Source organism: Anas platyrhynchos, chromosome 1, assembly GCF_047663525.1.
Source record: "Anas platyrhynchos isolate ZD024472 breed Pekin duck chromosome 1, IASCAAS_PekinDuck_T2T, whole genome shotgun sequence".
NCBI lineage: Eukaryota > Metazoa > Chordata > Aves > Anseriformes > Anatidae > Anas > Anas platyrhynchos.
In genome coordinates, this window is record NC_092587.1 from 204,284,187 (window position 1) to 204,301,734 (window position 17,548).

Genomic DNA, 17,548 nt, shown 5'->3' on the forward strand with positions numbered 1-17,548 from the left:
TTCATGCAGCTTCAGGCTTCCAAGTGCACTTCAAAATACAGGTTTTGTTCTACCTCAAGTCCTCCCGCTGCCTTCTTTTAATTTGTATGTTTAAAACACCACTAAGGACAATTTCACTCATTTAGGCAAATGAAATACCTTTTCCTCCCAACACTCACTCTCTCCCTCTTACCTAAAGTCACCTTAACTGGTAAATCTGATTTTTTTTTTTTTTTTTTAAACTTCTATCATTGTTGCAGAGAATTCACTGGCCATGTTATTATGCTGTGATCAGCAAATGCATTCCTCCTGTTTGTCATTCCTCCCCTGTTTGTCCCGTTAGTCCTCCAGGTCTCTCACTTCTCTCTTCATCCTCCTCTGGACTTTGTATCTTCACAACTTTCATCAGGAGGCGAGTCTTTTTCCTGCTACAGGTCATTAAATAAAAACACTTCTACTGCTAATCCCGAGGAAGTCCAGACTGAGACTGCCTTTCATCATCTCCCTCAGTCATGTTCCCTTAGTCACTCCCTTACCTGATTTGCAATTCCATCCCACTCTACTTCTCCAGCTTGCTTAGTTTCTCATGGGAAAACATATCAACACTTCTGTCACGTCTATACAAAAGATGTTTTGTTTTTTTTTTAAATTGCTTTTCTTAACATAGAGAAAGCAGCCAGCAGAAAAAGCTATCAGGTTAACCTGAACATTTTGTCTATTTTTCTAATTACCTTCTAATTATCACTGTTTAAATCTTCCTTCAAACTCTTGCAGCAGATGACTACCCAAATGAAAAAGATTTTTAGATGGATTTCATTATTTCTATAACTTGGCCCATCAGCTAAATGAGGGTTTTGACCATATAGCCAGCATATGGTATGTAGCAGGTAAATAAATCCGGATGGAAAACCACACTTTGCAGACGACAGCTGTCTAGGCCAAGTCATATTAGAAGGAAGGCCACCTGTAAGACAGGACTCTAAAAATTTAACTCTCCAGGTTGTTTCTTCTACTTGCAGGACAGCAGCCAATCTTCCCCCACCCCTTTCCTCCTATAAGCGCAAATATACACGTGGTAAACAGGGATGAGAAACTAATCTAAGAATAATTCTGGAAAGCTTTAACCTGTTCAGTTCCCCAGTGAAATTCTCATCAGAGAGTAGATTTGTGTACTAGAGGGAAAAAAAGGGAGAGGCCACAGCTGTTTTCCTTGACAATCGTGCTGGATTGAGATTGACTGGGTCCTCTGTCTGTTTAGCACTATGGAAATTAGGTAAGACCCTTCCTCCTAAGGGTCTCGGTGCTTCACCTTACAGACCTGGAATGTCTGCATGGAGAAAAAGAAGCTGGTCTCTGTTGCCACTGTGCCATGAATAATAAACTGAAATCCCCTTCGTGCCTTGCTGGCAATATGCAATTTCTGAGCCCAAGATGGGAAGGAAAGTGGAAAGCAATCCACTGAGAAGTAAGGCTTGGATCCTGGCTACGAAATGTAATAGGATCCTTTTCCATTCTTGTTGCTCACCTTTTGGGGAAAAAACATGCTGTAACAACGGAGAATATAACTGTCCAGGTAATTATTCCTCTTTTTGCAAGGCTGACAATGAGGATGATCACAAACACCTAGAGGAATCAAATGCTGTTTTATGTCCTAATGCTGCTTTCCAATACAGCCAGGGACTGAGACTATGAGTTAAAACTGTGATTTCGTGGATGTGTTTAACCTTACTTCAAGTCTGTGCAATACATTTGGTTGGAAAACACTTATTGAAATTATAAAGAGGACAAATATTAAGAGAAATAACCTTGCTTAGCTGTGCAGAGAAATGTTTCCTCTGGATTTACAACACATTTGGCAAAGGGTAGGAAAAAGCGAGCGCAGTACTGGGACATTTGGTATTTGGCCATAATTGTACGTTCTCCATAAAAATCAATTTAGAAAGAGTTGTTGTAATAAGTCCAGCACTTTTATGGGCCTCAATCTGTCCTACATTGACTCCTTACGTATAAATTACAACAGGGATTTCATATTCGGAACCTAAGAGAAACCAGATGCAAAATATTAATGGTCTGTGGCAATGGGTTAAAGTTTCCCTATTTCCCTCTTTCCAGAGAAGTCATAATATTTAGCTTCTTAATATCTGGCACATCAAACAATACCTATATGAATGCCTCAAACAGGGAAGCTGTGATCTACTTTTGCAATAAATACAGGTTGAGTAGATGAATTAAAGAAATACAGTCCAATACAAGTAGAAAATTATGCCATTATTACCCAAAATATTTTAAATCACTTCAATCAAAACCAGTTACAACTAGCTCACGAAAAGCATCAGAAAATGCCTTTTTCACCTTGGCTAACATCTTCCTGCCAAAAATATAAGCAGGGGGTGGGTGGGTGGAATTTAATAAATATGATCAAAAAACCCTGCAAGTTTCTCTTTTTATCTAGAGGTAGTCTCAATTCCTGTTTCTAGAAGAGATTGTTTGGAGCAGTTGTGAATTTATTTTATTCATCATTGGCTTACTAATCCAACACCAGGAAACATGCATCATTTTTATGACCGCTGATGCAGCAGGCACGTTTTGACAGGCGATGGCACTACCAATTGCAGAAAATGAGGCTTTAAAGCTCTGTCCTGCAAAGAGCTGAGCTTTTGCTTGGCAATTTTTCAGCTGTTATCCCTAATCAAAAAGTCGTAAAAGAGGGAAAGCTACTCGTGGCATAGATAAGCAAGCATGACTTCTAACCTCCTGTGAGCAGGCAAGTGGTACAAATCCTATTCCCACTGGCAGCAAATGCACATGAATACTGTTGGACAGCGTTGCTACTAAAAAAAACCCTGTACCAAATGTGTCATTAATCCTCTACGGCCATAACAACAAGCCTGCCACATAACCCTGTAAGTCATTCTCCATTTAAATTCAGCTTGGATTTATAAAAAGTAAAATTAAGTAGTTAAAAAAAAATGTTTTATGTCTAAAAAGGGAGAGAAGAACATGGGGTTAAGTTGCCCAAGCCATGTTATGATGTCAGGTCATAGCTTCACAGCAGCCACTAATGTAATAAAACACACAAAGGCTCATTAAGGCCTCCCTCTCGTTACACTTGTCACTGATGAAAAACACCTAGACTATTAGGTCAAATACTAAAACACCACAGAAACCATTCCAGTTTTTCAGGTCACCAAGTAACAGGATGGCGATGTGACAAGAGAGCAGTACTGCTTAAAGAAAAAGCGAAAGACAAATGGGGTTTGCCTTCCCTTCTTCCTTCCAGCTACAGCATCCTATAAAGCACTCTGCTAAACCAGCACAGTTTAAACAAAACTTCTCCAGAGCAACACTCACCTGGTGGAATACAGGCTCTTTCAAATTTAAATAAACCTGCAAAGATTATAAAGAGAGAAATAATTTGCAATGGAGAACAATCATAACATCATTAATTTACATATTGCTAAGGCTTGTTCTGTTAGAATAAAGACACAAGTGCCTATCCATATAATGTTAAAGTTGATTAAACAGTTGAAGTTTCCTCTGGCAAAACCTGAGGGTTCTTCAACAGATTTTAACTGTGGAATTATTTAAAATTCAGAAGCACAAATAGCAATATCAATAGCTAAAAGCTCCTCGTTTAATAGAGTTGCAACACATACATGAACAATTACAATGCAGAAATTACCAGACACATTCTTGATACGCATTGCAAGAATAAAGTGTACCCTGTTTAGATTTGCTATTATTAATGTTTTTGATGATAACATTTCAATTCATTTTACCAAAAGCTAGTAGTTAAGATGCATAACATGCATGTTAGGCATAACATGCCATAGGTATAAAAAATAAACTTTAAGTCTCATCTTTCCTGTGCCTCCTAAAGGCAAAAGAACTCTCATGCTACTTAATAAGAAACGTTTATTGATAAAAATAATGAAAGATGTTCCAACTGTGGTTGATAGCCAGTACAAAACTAATTTTGTTCACACAGGCAGCATGCTGCCTTGAGAAAGGGAACCAAGTTAGCCATGACACAGTTTAAACTCTTCTAATTTTTTAAACTGATAGGTTCCTTTCTTATTCTGCCTGGTGTTTGAAAAAACAGTCAATATACAGGACCACATCACAGCTCCCTTTTTGCAGCCTGTTGAACAGGATTATTTTCATTTCTGTCGACAAGTTAAGGTGAGGCCCAGAGGGAAAAGACAGCTTGTCCAGGGTCTCATAACATGTCACAGCCAGAGGACACTTTTCTTCACACTCATAGCAACTGCATTACTGTGTTTCTTTCTTCTTCATTTATCCTGTATAGTGCTTTAGATTGAAAAATTTCAGGTTTCTCAGGCCAGCACATCGTTTTCCCACCCCAAAAAAACAATTTCTCCTTGACTGGAAGTGTGTAGATTCAGGACTGCCTGTGCAATGTTCCATCACTGGCAAGAAACTGTCAACATACGGGTGAAAATGTCAAATTAGAAAAGTTACTTACTATGCTGACTACGAAGCTGTATGTTATTAACAAGAAAAGCAGTGGATAATTGACTGTGTTCTTGTACTTGAAACATTCATACCTGGAACAGAACATAAAGGAGACTGATAACAATCATCACTTAGCATGTAAAGGCTGTGTTTTTCAAGGTGTATTATCACAGAATTTGTGAGAAAATTGATCTAAATGAGTCTTAGGCCCTTCAAGGAATTGTAGCTGCTCCAATAAAGATGTCATTTTAATATGAAAACCCCACACTTCTAATAAATGTTTTTCAAGAAGTCTATTGCAAAAATAAAAAACAATAAGCTTATGCATATAAAAAAAAAAACTAAGCCAGTCAGTGGAAAGAAACTGGTAAGCAGAAGCATTTTTCGAAGGTGCTTAAGGGGTGATAATGGATGACAAATTAGAAACAAGTTCAAAATGCAATACAGCTGCCAAAAAACATGACATCTGTGAGGAAAGTCAGTGTGGGAAAGGGACTGCCTTTCAAAACAGCAAACTCTGGAGATCTGGTACAACGCAGGCTGTTTACAGCTTTACCACAGCCACAGCGCATGAACTTACTGGGTCAGGTACTGGAAGAAGTGGGAAGTAAAAACAGCTAATCGCTGCTAGTATTAATTAAAATTAGCTTCATTATCTCTGTGCTGCACTTCAGGTCTAACTGTGCTGGAATTACCAGACACATCCCAAAATCACAGGGTGGTGGAGGCTGGAAGGGGCCTGTGGAGGTGACCGGGGCCAAGCCCAGGTGAGTTGTGACTATGTCCAGAGGAGGCTAGTGAGGTGGGAGACCTCTCCCTGAGCTCTGTCACCCTCACAGTGAAGTCTTTTCTCGCTTTCAGATGGAACTTCTTGTGTTTTAGGTCGTTCTCGTTGCCTCTTGGCCAAAAGAGCCTGACCACATCCTCTTGACGCCCTCCCTTCAGGTATTTATACACATCGCTGAGATCTCCTCTCAGCCTTCTCTTCTCCAGGCTGAACAGGCCCAGCTCTTGCAGCCTCTCCTCACATGAGGGATGCTCCAGTCCCCTAATTAAATAGTATCTTTGTAGCTCTGTGCTGGGCTCTCCCCAGTACGCCCAGCTCTGTTTTGTACTGGGGAGCCCAGTGCTGGACCCAGCACTCCACAAAAACAAAGTTTTTCCTCACAGTAGGGTCTCACCAGTGCTGACTAGAAAAGAAAGATCACCTCCCTTGGCCTGCTACCAACACTATTACTGATGGCTTCTTGGCCACAAGAGCACATTTATGTGGTTAATTCGCTGTCCACCACTACTCCAGGTCCTCCTCCACAGAGCTGCTCTTTAGACCGTAACTTCATCAGAAAAGAAAAAAAGTGAAGCAAACAAGCAACAATATCACTCTGTGCTTCCCAAAGTCACCACATCATTAGGGCTGGAGGAAGATGTCTGTATAGCTACGAGTGACATCTGACTACCTTACTATTAGCTCCTAAGAAATCAGGGATGAATAAAAGGAAAAAAAGATGTGCAGGAATATCTGGAGAAAATCATCAGGACAGCACATTGCAAAATGGATAGCCTAAGTAATTGCAGAGCTCGAGAACCACTAGGACTGCATGATGTACGAGGGCATGTCCTGGGCAGAACCACCCCACCACCTACCTTCAAGAAAACCATAATGATTATTAAAGGCCTCCCAAGCTAAATATGAGCTCATTCTTCAGAGCATTTTAATTACTACCAAACAAACACACGTAGAATCTTATTAGGGCTAGAAATACAGTAACAGGCTGTGGTGCTTTTGAAGATGATAGAGTAACTGCTGCACAAAATGAGCATGATTATTTTTTCAAATCGTTTTTTAAAGCCTCTTCTCATCCTTTCCCCGATCACATTCAAATCAGACAAAAAATGCAAAGGCTATTTCAAGGAGATGGGGAGCTACGATGGAAATATTTCCACTAACAGAGGCATTATTATTCCGGTCCTGAGCTTGCACAAATCATCCTAACAGATGAATCACAAACTGATGGTAATTTCCACAGATGGAGGTTCAGTCCTGTAGCATCCCATCTCCACTGCAAGCTACCAGTAATCTTCACCAAAGATGCTCCAATTTGTAACAGCTGAATATTTGATCATATGTTCAAAAGCAAAAAGACAATTATTTTCTGTCTTGAACGTTTTTTTGTTTTTGTTTTTTGTTTTTGTTTTTAATCATTTGGACTTTCCAAGTGACAGAACAAATTGTGTTAAATCCAGGCCTTGCAGCAACAGGCAAAAAAAAGATAACTTACTGTACCTTTACAGTCACCAAACACTATATTGTTCCTGAAATTAAATGGTAGAACACATCCTGGCATGGTATTAAGCAGTGATGCATGTTCTGAGACACTCTCCACATGCACTCAACTCTTCAGAAAATCTTTTAATTTTTCAGATGAGTGGAGAGCAGGTTTAACCAGAAATCTGAAATTCGCATTTGGAGTCAGACTACACCACAGAACCACAGCTAAAATACCAATCAATTACCACATTGATAATTTTGTAGGCATTACTGAAGTGATTTTATTATGTCAGCTGTTTACCCACCAAGTAACACTAAGCTCTGGTTGTATACAACACAGCTCTTTAATGAGAGGGTTTTCTGTTGTTTTTGTTTATTTGTTTTACTGCTAAACAAACAGTGGTAAAACATCTCTAAATTAGCAAAAACTAGGACTAAAGCCAGCCTGGTGCTCTAATGGCCAAGTCACAAAGCTGTGCTGCTGGCAAAACTGAGATCTCATTGAAATGAACAGAAGCTTCAGTGTCAGCCTCACTATACACTACATTGGGCTACACATATTCTATAAAACCCAAGTTAGTATTTCAAAAATATTCAGAAAAAAAAACATTTAACAAGTACTTACAGGCAGTAGACAAACACACAACAACTGTATATCATTGGCAGCTCATCCAACAGCTACAAAAAGCAGAGACATCAAAACATGAAAACTACTTTTAACTGACATGCTTGTGAAAGTTAATTAAAGAGAGAAGTCTTAAGAAAATAGGAGATTAAGTCACTTGGATATCCACCTTCTTGATTGTACTTTCAGGACATGGCAGCGTCAAATCCCATTCAGCTACTGAAATTTTGCTGCTTATTACAATGAATTTTTTGAATATTACATTTGATAAAAGCTATGCCTTCTAACAATCACGCCATTTTCACTGTTCATACCTCTTTAAGCATTTATAATAATTAGTTTTTAAAAGTCAATTTGAATATGACTACACCATTTACAGCCTGCTCAACGCAGCCAGTCACATTTTCCTGCTTCTATACAAGCTTCACACAAAGAAAGTCTTTACAATATCTTTTTTCCATAACATAAAAGAGAACTTTAACCCTTTTAGGAAGCACCTTGTAATGTGCTTGAACGTTTACTTCCTGATTTTGGACATTTCTTATAGGGATGAGTGAAGACCCGCTGCCTGTGATTTCTAATACGTCCAGCAAATGTTGATGCCGAGACACTTTGAATTGTTACTCCTCCCCCCCATGATCGCCTCTTTTCCAAGACAATCAAGAACCGGATGCAAAGAGATTTTGATCTTGGTCCTCCATCCTGCTGGAAGTTGTTGATGTTGATTTGTACAGCAACTCCCTTCCCAGCACTGGTAAAGGGTGCTTAACGAGTTCACAGTCATGTTTTTCTGACTAATGAGACAAATTAAGAGCAATACCAGCTTACGGGAACCCTCTTAGAGAGAGCCAGCCTGATTCTGTCCCAGTTGGCAGCACTGGTCTGCAAAGGCAGAAACCTCTGTTTAGGTTTGAGCATTCACATTGAGGAAAAAAAAAGTGAGCTACAGAAGCAGGGAGATGAATTATTCCAAGCTTGAACTATTAGCTTTTCTCGAATTTGGTCCCAAACTTCAGGAAATATTTCACAATGCAGCTAAACAGATCTAATGACCAGCTGCCACTGCAGGACAGGTCTTAATTCTTCACCCACACCCTGGCTGCTTCTCCTGAGCTAGCGGTCCCGCTTGTCTGACCCACAGCGAGCCGTTTCCAATAGGTGACCCAGCACATATCTAACCTTACAGGAAAAAAAAAAAAAAAAAAGAGGAGGTTTAAATCCATGGATTTGTGTGTTATATTGTCAGGGGCTGCAATAGGTAGCACAAAAAAGTATCGGGGAGACAAACGGCAGATGAGGCTGTCAGGCGTATTTGGTGGCGCTTTGCCATCAGATTAGTTCATCTGTGCTGTGCTGCCTTAGAGAGGAAAAACAAGCAGGGGATGAATTCAGCTTTATACTAATAATTATTATTTAGAAATTGAGCGATCTTCTTACTGAGCCCGATAGGAATTAGCTGCAGGATTAATTCATGCGTCTCTTGAGGAGCGGGAGTGATTTATAATCTCAAATCAGAAAGAGAAGGCAAAAAAATGAAATATAGTAAATATTTTCAAATTTAGACAGCTGCGCACACACTGCATATACTGACAGCTTCTCAGGGACTTTACACTAACAGTAAAAAGAGTCTTAACAAATCCTAGCTAAAATTTGCTTGTGGAATACAATGGCTTCTGTAGCAAAAGGAATTCATCCCTCCAGAAACCCTGTCAACAGGATGTCTGAGACATGTATAGGAGGAAATTCGGTGTGCTGATTTAGCTGGTTAAATAAGCATTTTGGATCCCTCGAGCCACAATCAAGTAATACTCCCATCAAAATAAAACTTGATTAAAAAAGGTGATAAATTCAGAAAAAATGTTCCCAGCAACTGCTTTCAAGAACAGAAGCTTTCGCATTTCTCCTAATTAAGCTATCTGCACGCTGAACACTTACAGTATTAAGACTGAAACAAATGTCAAGAAACTCTCTTCAAACAGCTATCAATGCTGACTTTGAATCATAAGGAGACAAAGTCAGTGAAAAAAAGATTATTTACTGGTTGAAATATTTCCTCCGAGGTGATTCATCAGTCAGCAATCAGTGTTACGGGCTGCAGATCTAGCTTGGCTGCCAAAATAATGTGTGTGCTTTCTCTATCTCACATGAAGCCTTTTACTCCAGTGGGGAAAAAAATGATGCAAAAGCTTGCTGCTCCCCTCTCCTCTGCTTCTGTTTGCCCTTAAAATACCAAAGATTTCAGGAGCTGTGGTTGTTCTGAAGCAACAATGCAACTGTGTGGTGAGCAGCATCAGTCATCTGGATTAAAAACGCCTCTAAACATAGAAAAAAAAAAAAAAAGTGTTTTAAGCCTGGATTATTTTAATGATCCAGGGTTCTGTGTGGCTTTGCTCACCTGCATCAGTGCAATAAAGAGGACGTGCCCAATGCTCTCTGAGATGCCTTGGGGTCTCCAGTACAACCATTCAAGACTGGTGGATGTGATGTGGGGTCTAAGGGACCTGCAGCTTTGTGGGATGGCAGCTGGAGGCCAGGCAGAATAGTCCTGTGGTCTCAAATGGCACTGAACACACCTCTCTTTAGGAAAACTGATTTTATTCAAGTGAAGACTGCTTGGAGAATGCCTCAGCCCAGCTGCCCGGTTCCCTGAACTCCACTGACTATGGCAGGAACACAGATTCCTGGCACGTGCTTGTCTGTGAAGGCTTCTTCATTTTGAACTGAATCCCACTTCTTCCTTTTGTTGATACAAAGCTGAATTTCCTTCATCTTCTGAGCCCGAAAACAGGACAAGATACTTCGTGTCCTTTAGGAAACCCGGTAATACCAGAAACAAATTCCTATGTGATTCCAGGACAAGTTCCTGTGATTTACTGCTGAATATCTTCTGCTTGAGAGCAGGAGAGAGAAGGAGACTCAACTACTCCTAATCAGAAGATACTGACCTCAGTATCTGTGTTCCAGGCAGATCTAGATCAACACAAAATGTAAGAGAAAAAAATAAGATGAAAAAAAGCCTAACAATAGTCTGTGCTGCTTGCTGTCAAACCACAGCTGCAGGAATTTTGAAGTAACAGCGTGACTAAGAAGATAACTGTGATTTCCCAAAGGATAAAGTGTTGTCTGCTGAAGTAGGCAATAGATTAGAGCTTTATTTTAGGAATCCATGCAAGTGCATATTTCTCTACATCTATTGGCGAAAAATATCTAATGAAATGAAACCATGCGAGTTTTCTGCTAAGAGCAGGAGTTGTACAGATGGTAGTTGAGGTAATTAACTCCTGATACACAGGTTTCATCTAGACCAGAAATGGCAATATGACTATAAAGTGAGATACACCACGATTTACAGCTATTTAGCAGTACTCACCTGCATTTCATACTTCAGGGTCATGTGGAAGCACCAAGATCCCAATCCCACGGCTGAAAACAAACCAGAACCGTGGTTATAACACAAGTCTACGTAGAAAAATTGCAGGTGAATTAAACTAAAAACAAAATTTACCAAAAAAAAAAATTAACCATTGGCATCCCACCTCTGGAAAACAAATCCAATTTTCCTTGGCTGCCTGCTTTATACTTGTCACCAGTGATATACTTGGATTTTGGGGGGATGGGGAAGGTTTCCCTGTCTCCTACAAACTAGAACGATCTCAGTTGAGAGTAGGAGTGGAGGGAACCAAGAATGAATGGAGTATTTTTATTCTATCTCCTTTTTTTAGTACATTAAGATTTATTTGCCTCAAACCTTCTCTAATGGAAAGTATCGTTCATACACAGTAGTCCTGGAAGTCTGTGATATTTCTGCTTTTTGTACAGCTTTAAAATGTACATTTTACAAGCAGCTTTTGGCCAGCGATAGAGGCAGAACTGAATTGTTACTAGAGCTCAGAGAATCAGAAATCCTGCATCCACAAAAGCCATGCAGTATGGTTTCATTTTGTGAAATAAGATCACCATTTCCAAGCTTTCTTCTCGGAAAGTCAACCTTCTATACAATGCATTTTATCTAAAGTATGTTCAACTCTGAATTTATCCTGAAATTAATTTATGAGATGTATACTTCGCCTATAGAGAGTTGTTTTTTTTCAGTTAGACGAAGACAATGTGTCTTGGAAGTTAGGTTTCATTATTTAGAGCAAAGCTGGTTGAGTATTTAATGTATCCTTCATTACTTTGAAATGTGAACAATTAAACACTCTCATTAGGCACTAGCTCGTTTCTATTTTTGCAGGAGTAAGTACATTAACTTGATGTCTTGTCTTCCTTCAAGAAATTAGGCTTTACCTCAGACTAATTTCAGCAAAAGCCCAGCATTTCCCACTCAGTCCTTGATGGCTGGGCAGTGCTGCTGTGCTCTGAGATGTTTCTTTAGATGATTTTAGACTACGATTGTGATTATACACACTCAACCAACTCATTTAAAAAAGCATGTAACATATAAAATATTTCCAAACAATAAGCAATGCCTGTTTTAACCTTCATTAAGGTTTTAATGAGAAATTCTCCTAGCTCTATTCCTAGGTAAACACAACAGATGACGACCATTATTCACTCTGAAGAAAAACCACATTAAGATCATCATTAAAACAGCACCACCCATTACATTACCCTGGCTGTCACTGTGATTTCAGTATCTTCATGATACAATACCTCGCAATTTTTAACAACTATAATGCTCAAATATGGACAAAATCATTGCAACTCACAGAAATTGTGTTTCATTTAAAATTAACAAAACATCTCGTTAGGTTTCTTTTGTTTCCTGTTGTCACTTTTTAACGCTATTGGGAATATAAATCTCAACAAGCTGTTGCTGAGCACACTCCTCCCCTTCCTGCTACATGATTAGCAGCAGTTATTTCTGGCTTGTTTTCCCTCTCCAGTCTTTGTAAAAATCGAAAACGCTGCAGATATTAAGTGTTTCAGGTCATTAATCCCGGGACTACAAATAATCTCTAGAAATTGTTGATCAAGAAACTGCTGTGTCTGTACCCTGATCACACCAAGGTCCTTCTTCTTTCTGAAAGTTTGCTATGCGCTGGAGAGCTACAAATAAAATAGTTATCTAAAACAAAGAAAAGTTTAAAGAGAACCATCACAAGGCCATTCTTAAAATAAAAACCTTTACTGGAAATGGCTGTAATTCTGCTCGCAGCAGTCTTGATGGAGCATTAACAACATCTCCTCCAACCCTGCTGGAACTGGGCACAGCAGCATCTTTACGAGGAGATGGTTTAAATGATGCCTAAAGAATGAAATGTGGTTCTTCACTTACCCATTTATACCTGCTTACTGCAGAATAACGTAAAAAGGCGAAAGTTGAATGAGCTAAGAGCCAAATTTCTTACTTTCTACCTTTGGCTTATCTGCTGGCTTAACACAGAACTGTAAAGAGCTTCATGAATCTGGTCAAAATTTAAAAAAATAAAAAGGAAAATGCATTAAGAGATGATGAACCACAACGTAGGTGATGCTCTGCCTCACTGACACTACCATGCAACTTCCAAGCTTCAGCAGAAGGCAAATAATGTCTTAAACCACACACGCTGTGCTGAGTTGCTGTTTTGTGGCTCAGTGTATCTGAGTTCAGCGCTGAAACTTTTCAAAAAGGGAAAAGAAGAAACACCTATAACATGCCAAGTGTTGCAAGGAAATCTGTACTTCCTCTGATACGCTCAGTACACATCACCTCTATCTGTCAGGCTTAAAGCAAGCTTACAAGGGGCTCGACCTGTATTTCTCTCCAATAAATAGTGGTTTATTGCTTAAGCCTGGGTGTCTGTGTGTGCAGCTTCTACGTGCAGATCTACCGGAATGCAGCTATCTGCAGATGTACTTTTTATCACATAATAACTTCAGGATCAAGGCATTTCTAGGGAGTGTTGGCTTCACAAAACCACTGCTGCCTTGAGATGTTCTACCAGCTTTGTAATTTTCACAAGACAAGTGATCACGATCACAGCAATTCCAGTGCTTTTTAATAGAAGCAGCTTCCCCATATAGCCACTGACAAGCTGAGCAACAGATTTAATCCTTATCTTGTAAGCAGAAGTTACCATTTTTCTCTCCTTTTATTTCCTTTTGGAAAGGAGCTCAACTCACCAAAAACTTCCTAGCAATTGGGAAGTTTAACACCATTTGAAGCAACACTGTTTATGACAAAGAGGTCGTTGATGAACCACTCCAGTTATGAGGGATACACGTAAATAAATGCGTATTTATTTTACTGTGCTCAAAACACCGAGATTTCAAGGCAATAACCATACTAGAAATACTTATGCCTGAGATCCAACTCCAGATACACACCAAGTAAACTCTCAGGATTTGAATCTGAGAGTGACCTTAATAAATCTTAAATTTTCAGTCGTTTGAGGAAGAATTAAAGGTGTCTTAATTAACTGTCATTCATTTTTGATATAAGACTGTCCATCAGCATTCAGAATTTTTTATCACAAGCCTAAGCCTTTATAGAAAAATCAGTTTGTTAGGATTTCATAGATGTGAATTTAAGCTGTACAGGTCCTACACTAAACATTATTAAGGGCAGGGTGGATGTTAAGGGCAGGCTCCACGTACAAACACATTTATTTTGCTATCTACACGTGTACTAGATATCATAACTACACAGAGCTGACTGAATCTGGAGCTGAAACCCAAATACAGTTTCTTAAAATAATGGAGCTGAACTAAAGAGGAGCAACATGCTGCACCGTGAACAGCCGAAGAATGAAACAAGAAGAAAAAGCAGAGTTAAATGAATTATTTTTATTGAATTATTTTGTTTTCAACACTTAAAAATGATTTCCCCTCCACAGCCTAAGAGACAGGAGTGACCCTGAGCAGCTCCCAGGCACCATCCAGCAGCCAGAGGAACCCTGACAGTGAATTTGTACACGGTCACCTCGTCTGGGAGGCTAAAATGAACAGACATGGGCTGTTCCATGCTGCTTGGCTTCAGCACTCAGGAATGTCCCTGAGCACGTCTGATTTACAAACACTGACATGGCTTGTGCACCTCCTCTTTGGCTCTTAGGTAACAATAAGGGAATTAATTTCGGGTGAAGGACTTCTAACAACTCATCTTGCAGATACAGAATTTCAATGGAAATAAAGTTCAGAAATAAATACAAATATATTCAAATTAAGACCCTTGTAGAATATAAACCATTTGGGAACCACAAAGGTGGAACCTGCTAAAATGCCACAGCACCAAAATCCCAAATATCTGCACATACTTTGAGGCAGCAACAGTCTGATTTGTCCTACCTGCTTTGTGAGATGCAAAATGCTAAAGTAATTGCTTAAGGTTATTCTTAGTAATTTTAGCTTGGTTATTTTCTATAGTTCTCCAAAGCTTAAAAATCTGATCCAGCTTGTGCTGAGTTCACTGACAATATGCCCTTTGAGCTGAAGCGCAGCAGAAACGAGGGCTGGGAACAGCGTGCTGGATCTCAAAGAACTTGCTGAAAAGCACAACTCAGCCTTGGCACCAGAATGAACAAGGAATTCATTTAAATAGTTACTTAGAAATCCCCCTTCTCGTCCTGCCAGCTTGGGATCTTAGCACGTACGTGAAACAAACAGTGCCCTCCTAATTCAATAGGCACTCGGTTCAAAGAGGAAAATTGTAGGGTATGAAGTGAAGCACTGAGCACAGCGTGCTAAAACACAAAGGAGCTGACAATCAGCTAAATGTCTGGATGCATCCAAATGAAACAGCTGATTTGGATCACAACAATGTCTAGAAACAACATGTCTTATGTTCTCAAACGCCAACAGATGGAATTGCAGCGGCCGCTTTGACAGCTGCCTCAACTTCTTGTAAAATCTCAGTAATCAAAGTTGTTAAAACCTAACTAAAGTGTCCACCTCCATCTTCGTAGCAGAATCGTGGAAGACTTTCTGCTTTAACAGAACAACCCACTGATGTTATTAGCTAGTTAGCAGTTCTACTCTGTGGTCTTTTAACGAAGTATGGTGCCTGAAGTGAAATCAGCAGTTTTGTGCTAAATTCACTGTTCCTTTATGGATTCAGTCTATTTCTTTGTAAGAAATTACTTACACAGAGTGAAATCTGTTAAATGAAATTGTTGTAAGGAAAAAGCATTCTCTTGCATTTTCTCAGAAAAATGTATTTCTGTACACTTACCCTCTCTTCTCACTCATTCACATGCAGAGAATGCTAACGGTCTTGGCACGTTTCAACTATATTTAAAATTCTATTTAGCTACTCATTTACTGCTTTATTCGATAGTAGAACACATGTTAAGAGGTTTGTGATTTCAAAGCATCCTATCCTGTTCCTGTTTTTTCACTAAGAAGTGATAAAGCTGCCTACATCCCGTTTTTTTTTTTTTTTTTTTTTTTAACTGCTGTAAAACATTCCACTGAAGTGGAGACAAAACAGAAGAGAAACGTTTTGAAGACTGACCTGAAACGTTAGGTCCCAAGACAAGAAATGCTCGTATGGCTTGACTTTCATTATCACTACGGACAGGAGCCAAAGGCTTCTGCCCAGCTAAAGAGGAGCAGAGCTCAGCTGGAGCTCAGGACTGCCCTTCAGCACTGCTACCAAGTCTGGATGCTGAGCTCCCCTTCCCAAAAACCAAGAACAGTACAAAAAATGTTTAAAAAATTATGTATCATAAACAAAGACAGACTTCTTTTAAACAGTCACATTAAATAGTACACAAGAAGCCCATTGAGGGCTGGAAATCCTTCTGGCAATCTTGGTGTGACATCCTGATATTCTGTTCAAATACTGGCATATTTTACCCATCACAAAGCATTACTGGTGGAGGCAGCCACTATTTATGGTAAATACTGAGACTGAAATGCAGGTATTTTTTCCATTTTTCAGTTTAAAAAAAAAATGGTAGTATAGGATACTTTGGTTCAAGAATAAGGGAAAAGTCAACTTCAGCAAGTGCTTAGTTTCATAATGTCTTTTAAGAAGGAAACTTTGACCCTCAGAAATTCCTTCTACCAAACTATTTTATACTGGGACAAAAATGAATAACCATAAAACGCCTACAAATGGCCATTTGGAAAGTGTTCAGAAACTTCCACGGCTGTACATTGCTGCTGCTTTTCTTTATTATTATTTTTTTTATTATCAAAGCTGAGCTGGGTCTCCAAGAAACTGAAAAAACCCTGAAGCTGTACCTAGCGTATGTTACAGCTTCATTGGCACCAAGAGTATGTTTAGCATATGAGTATCTGCTTTTCAGCAGTGTTTTATCAAAATACATGGGTATGCCAGTCGTAGAAGTAACATTTACAGTAAACCAGTCTCTCACCACTGAGAAGACTGAAGGAGATTGCTTCCCCAAAGACGGGAGCTACAGCAAACACAGAAATCCCGTGAAACACAAATTCTGTGAAATCCACTTCTCGAGACCAACTGCCAAGTCTGAATCATCTTAAAACACCTCCTTTCCACATAAGGAACATGATTTTAAGTTATATGAGTGAGATTCTAAAGGGAGATGTTTCTTTTCTGTATTTTGCCATTTTAGAAAGCAGTTCACAATGTCAGGTTGTTCTTCCATCCCTGCAAAGCTTCCTAAATACGATGGCAGTCAGGTTGTTGGGTGGTATGTGCCAAAGAACTGAACACAAATTCCAACTCATGAAAGAATGCCTCTCCAATTCCTCTAAGATCTTTCCCATTTGTTGTATTACTTTCCCACAGAAGTGTTAAAACCCACACTAATACAGCATTAAACTGCTTGAAAGCAGGACCACATACCCTCTGTAAACCATCAGAGGGCACAGATGCCAGAAACGGATCACTTTAAAACCTCATGAAGTTATTTAGTGAACTCTAACTTCATCCCTCTCCAACAAATGCCACTTCCCTGTTAACACAAACCTCAATTTTATTATACCGTTAAAGTTTCCACACGTAGTATTTGGATTCTAGTACTCGATTCATTCACATTCAGATACTGTTCATTGCACATCTGGGTTCTCTTTAGAATGAAAGAGCAAATTAAGTGTTACACATACCTGTAAGACACAAATAGGCAGCTAAATACCGTTTTTCAAGGCCATCTTTATAGGTCTGAATCGCACCATAGATTGGAGGTAGAATGAAAATCAGGTTACTCACTGTGTTCCCTGTAGGACAGAAACAAAAAGCAGAGGTTTAGAACTGGGTACCGGGCATTTTAAATAAGCACAGCTACGTTCAT

The 17,548-nt window shown here is 39.3% G+C and overlaps 1 protein-coding gene across 1 annotated transcript in view; it reads right to left on the bottom strand.

The window, feature by feature from the left end:
- ACER3 (alkaline ceramidase 3) overlaps positions 1–17,548 on the bottom strand; it is a 48,276-nt gene that overhangs the window by 13,601 nt on the left and 17,127 nt on the right. Inside the window, exons 2-6 of the mRNA XM_005024097.6 lie at positions 17,364–17,474; positions 10,720–10,772; positions 7,350–7,402; positions 4,466–4,547; positions 3,331–3,366 (exon numbers count right to left, since the gene is read on the bottom strand). Of these exons, the coding sequence (XP_005024154.2) occupies positions 3,331–3,366; positions 4,466–4,547; positions 7,350–7,402; positions 10,720–10,772; positions 17,364–17,474 (335 nt within the window). The remainder of the gene's footprint in view (positions 1–3,330; positions 3,367–4,465; positions 4,548–7,349; positions 7,403–10,719; positions 10,773–17,363; positions 17,475–17,548) is intronic.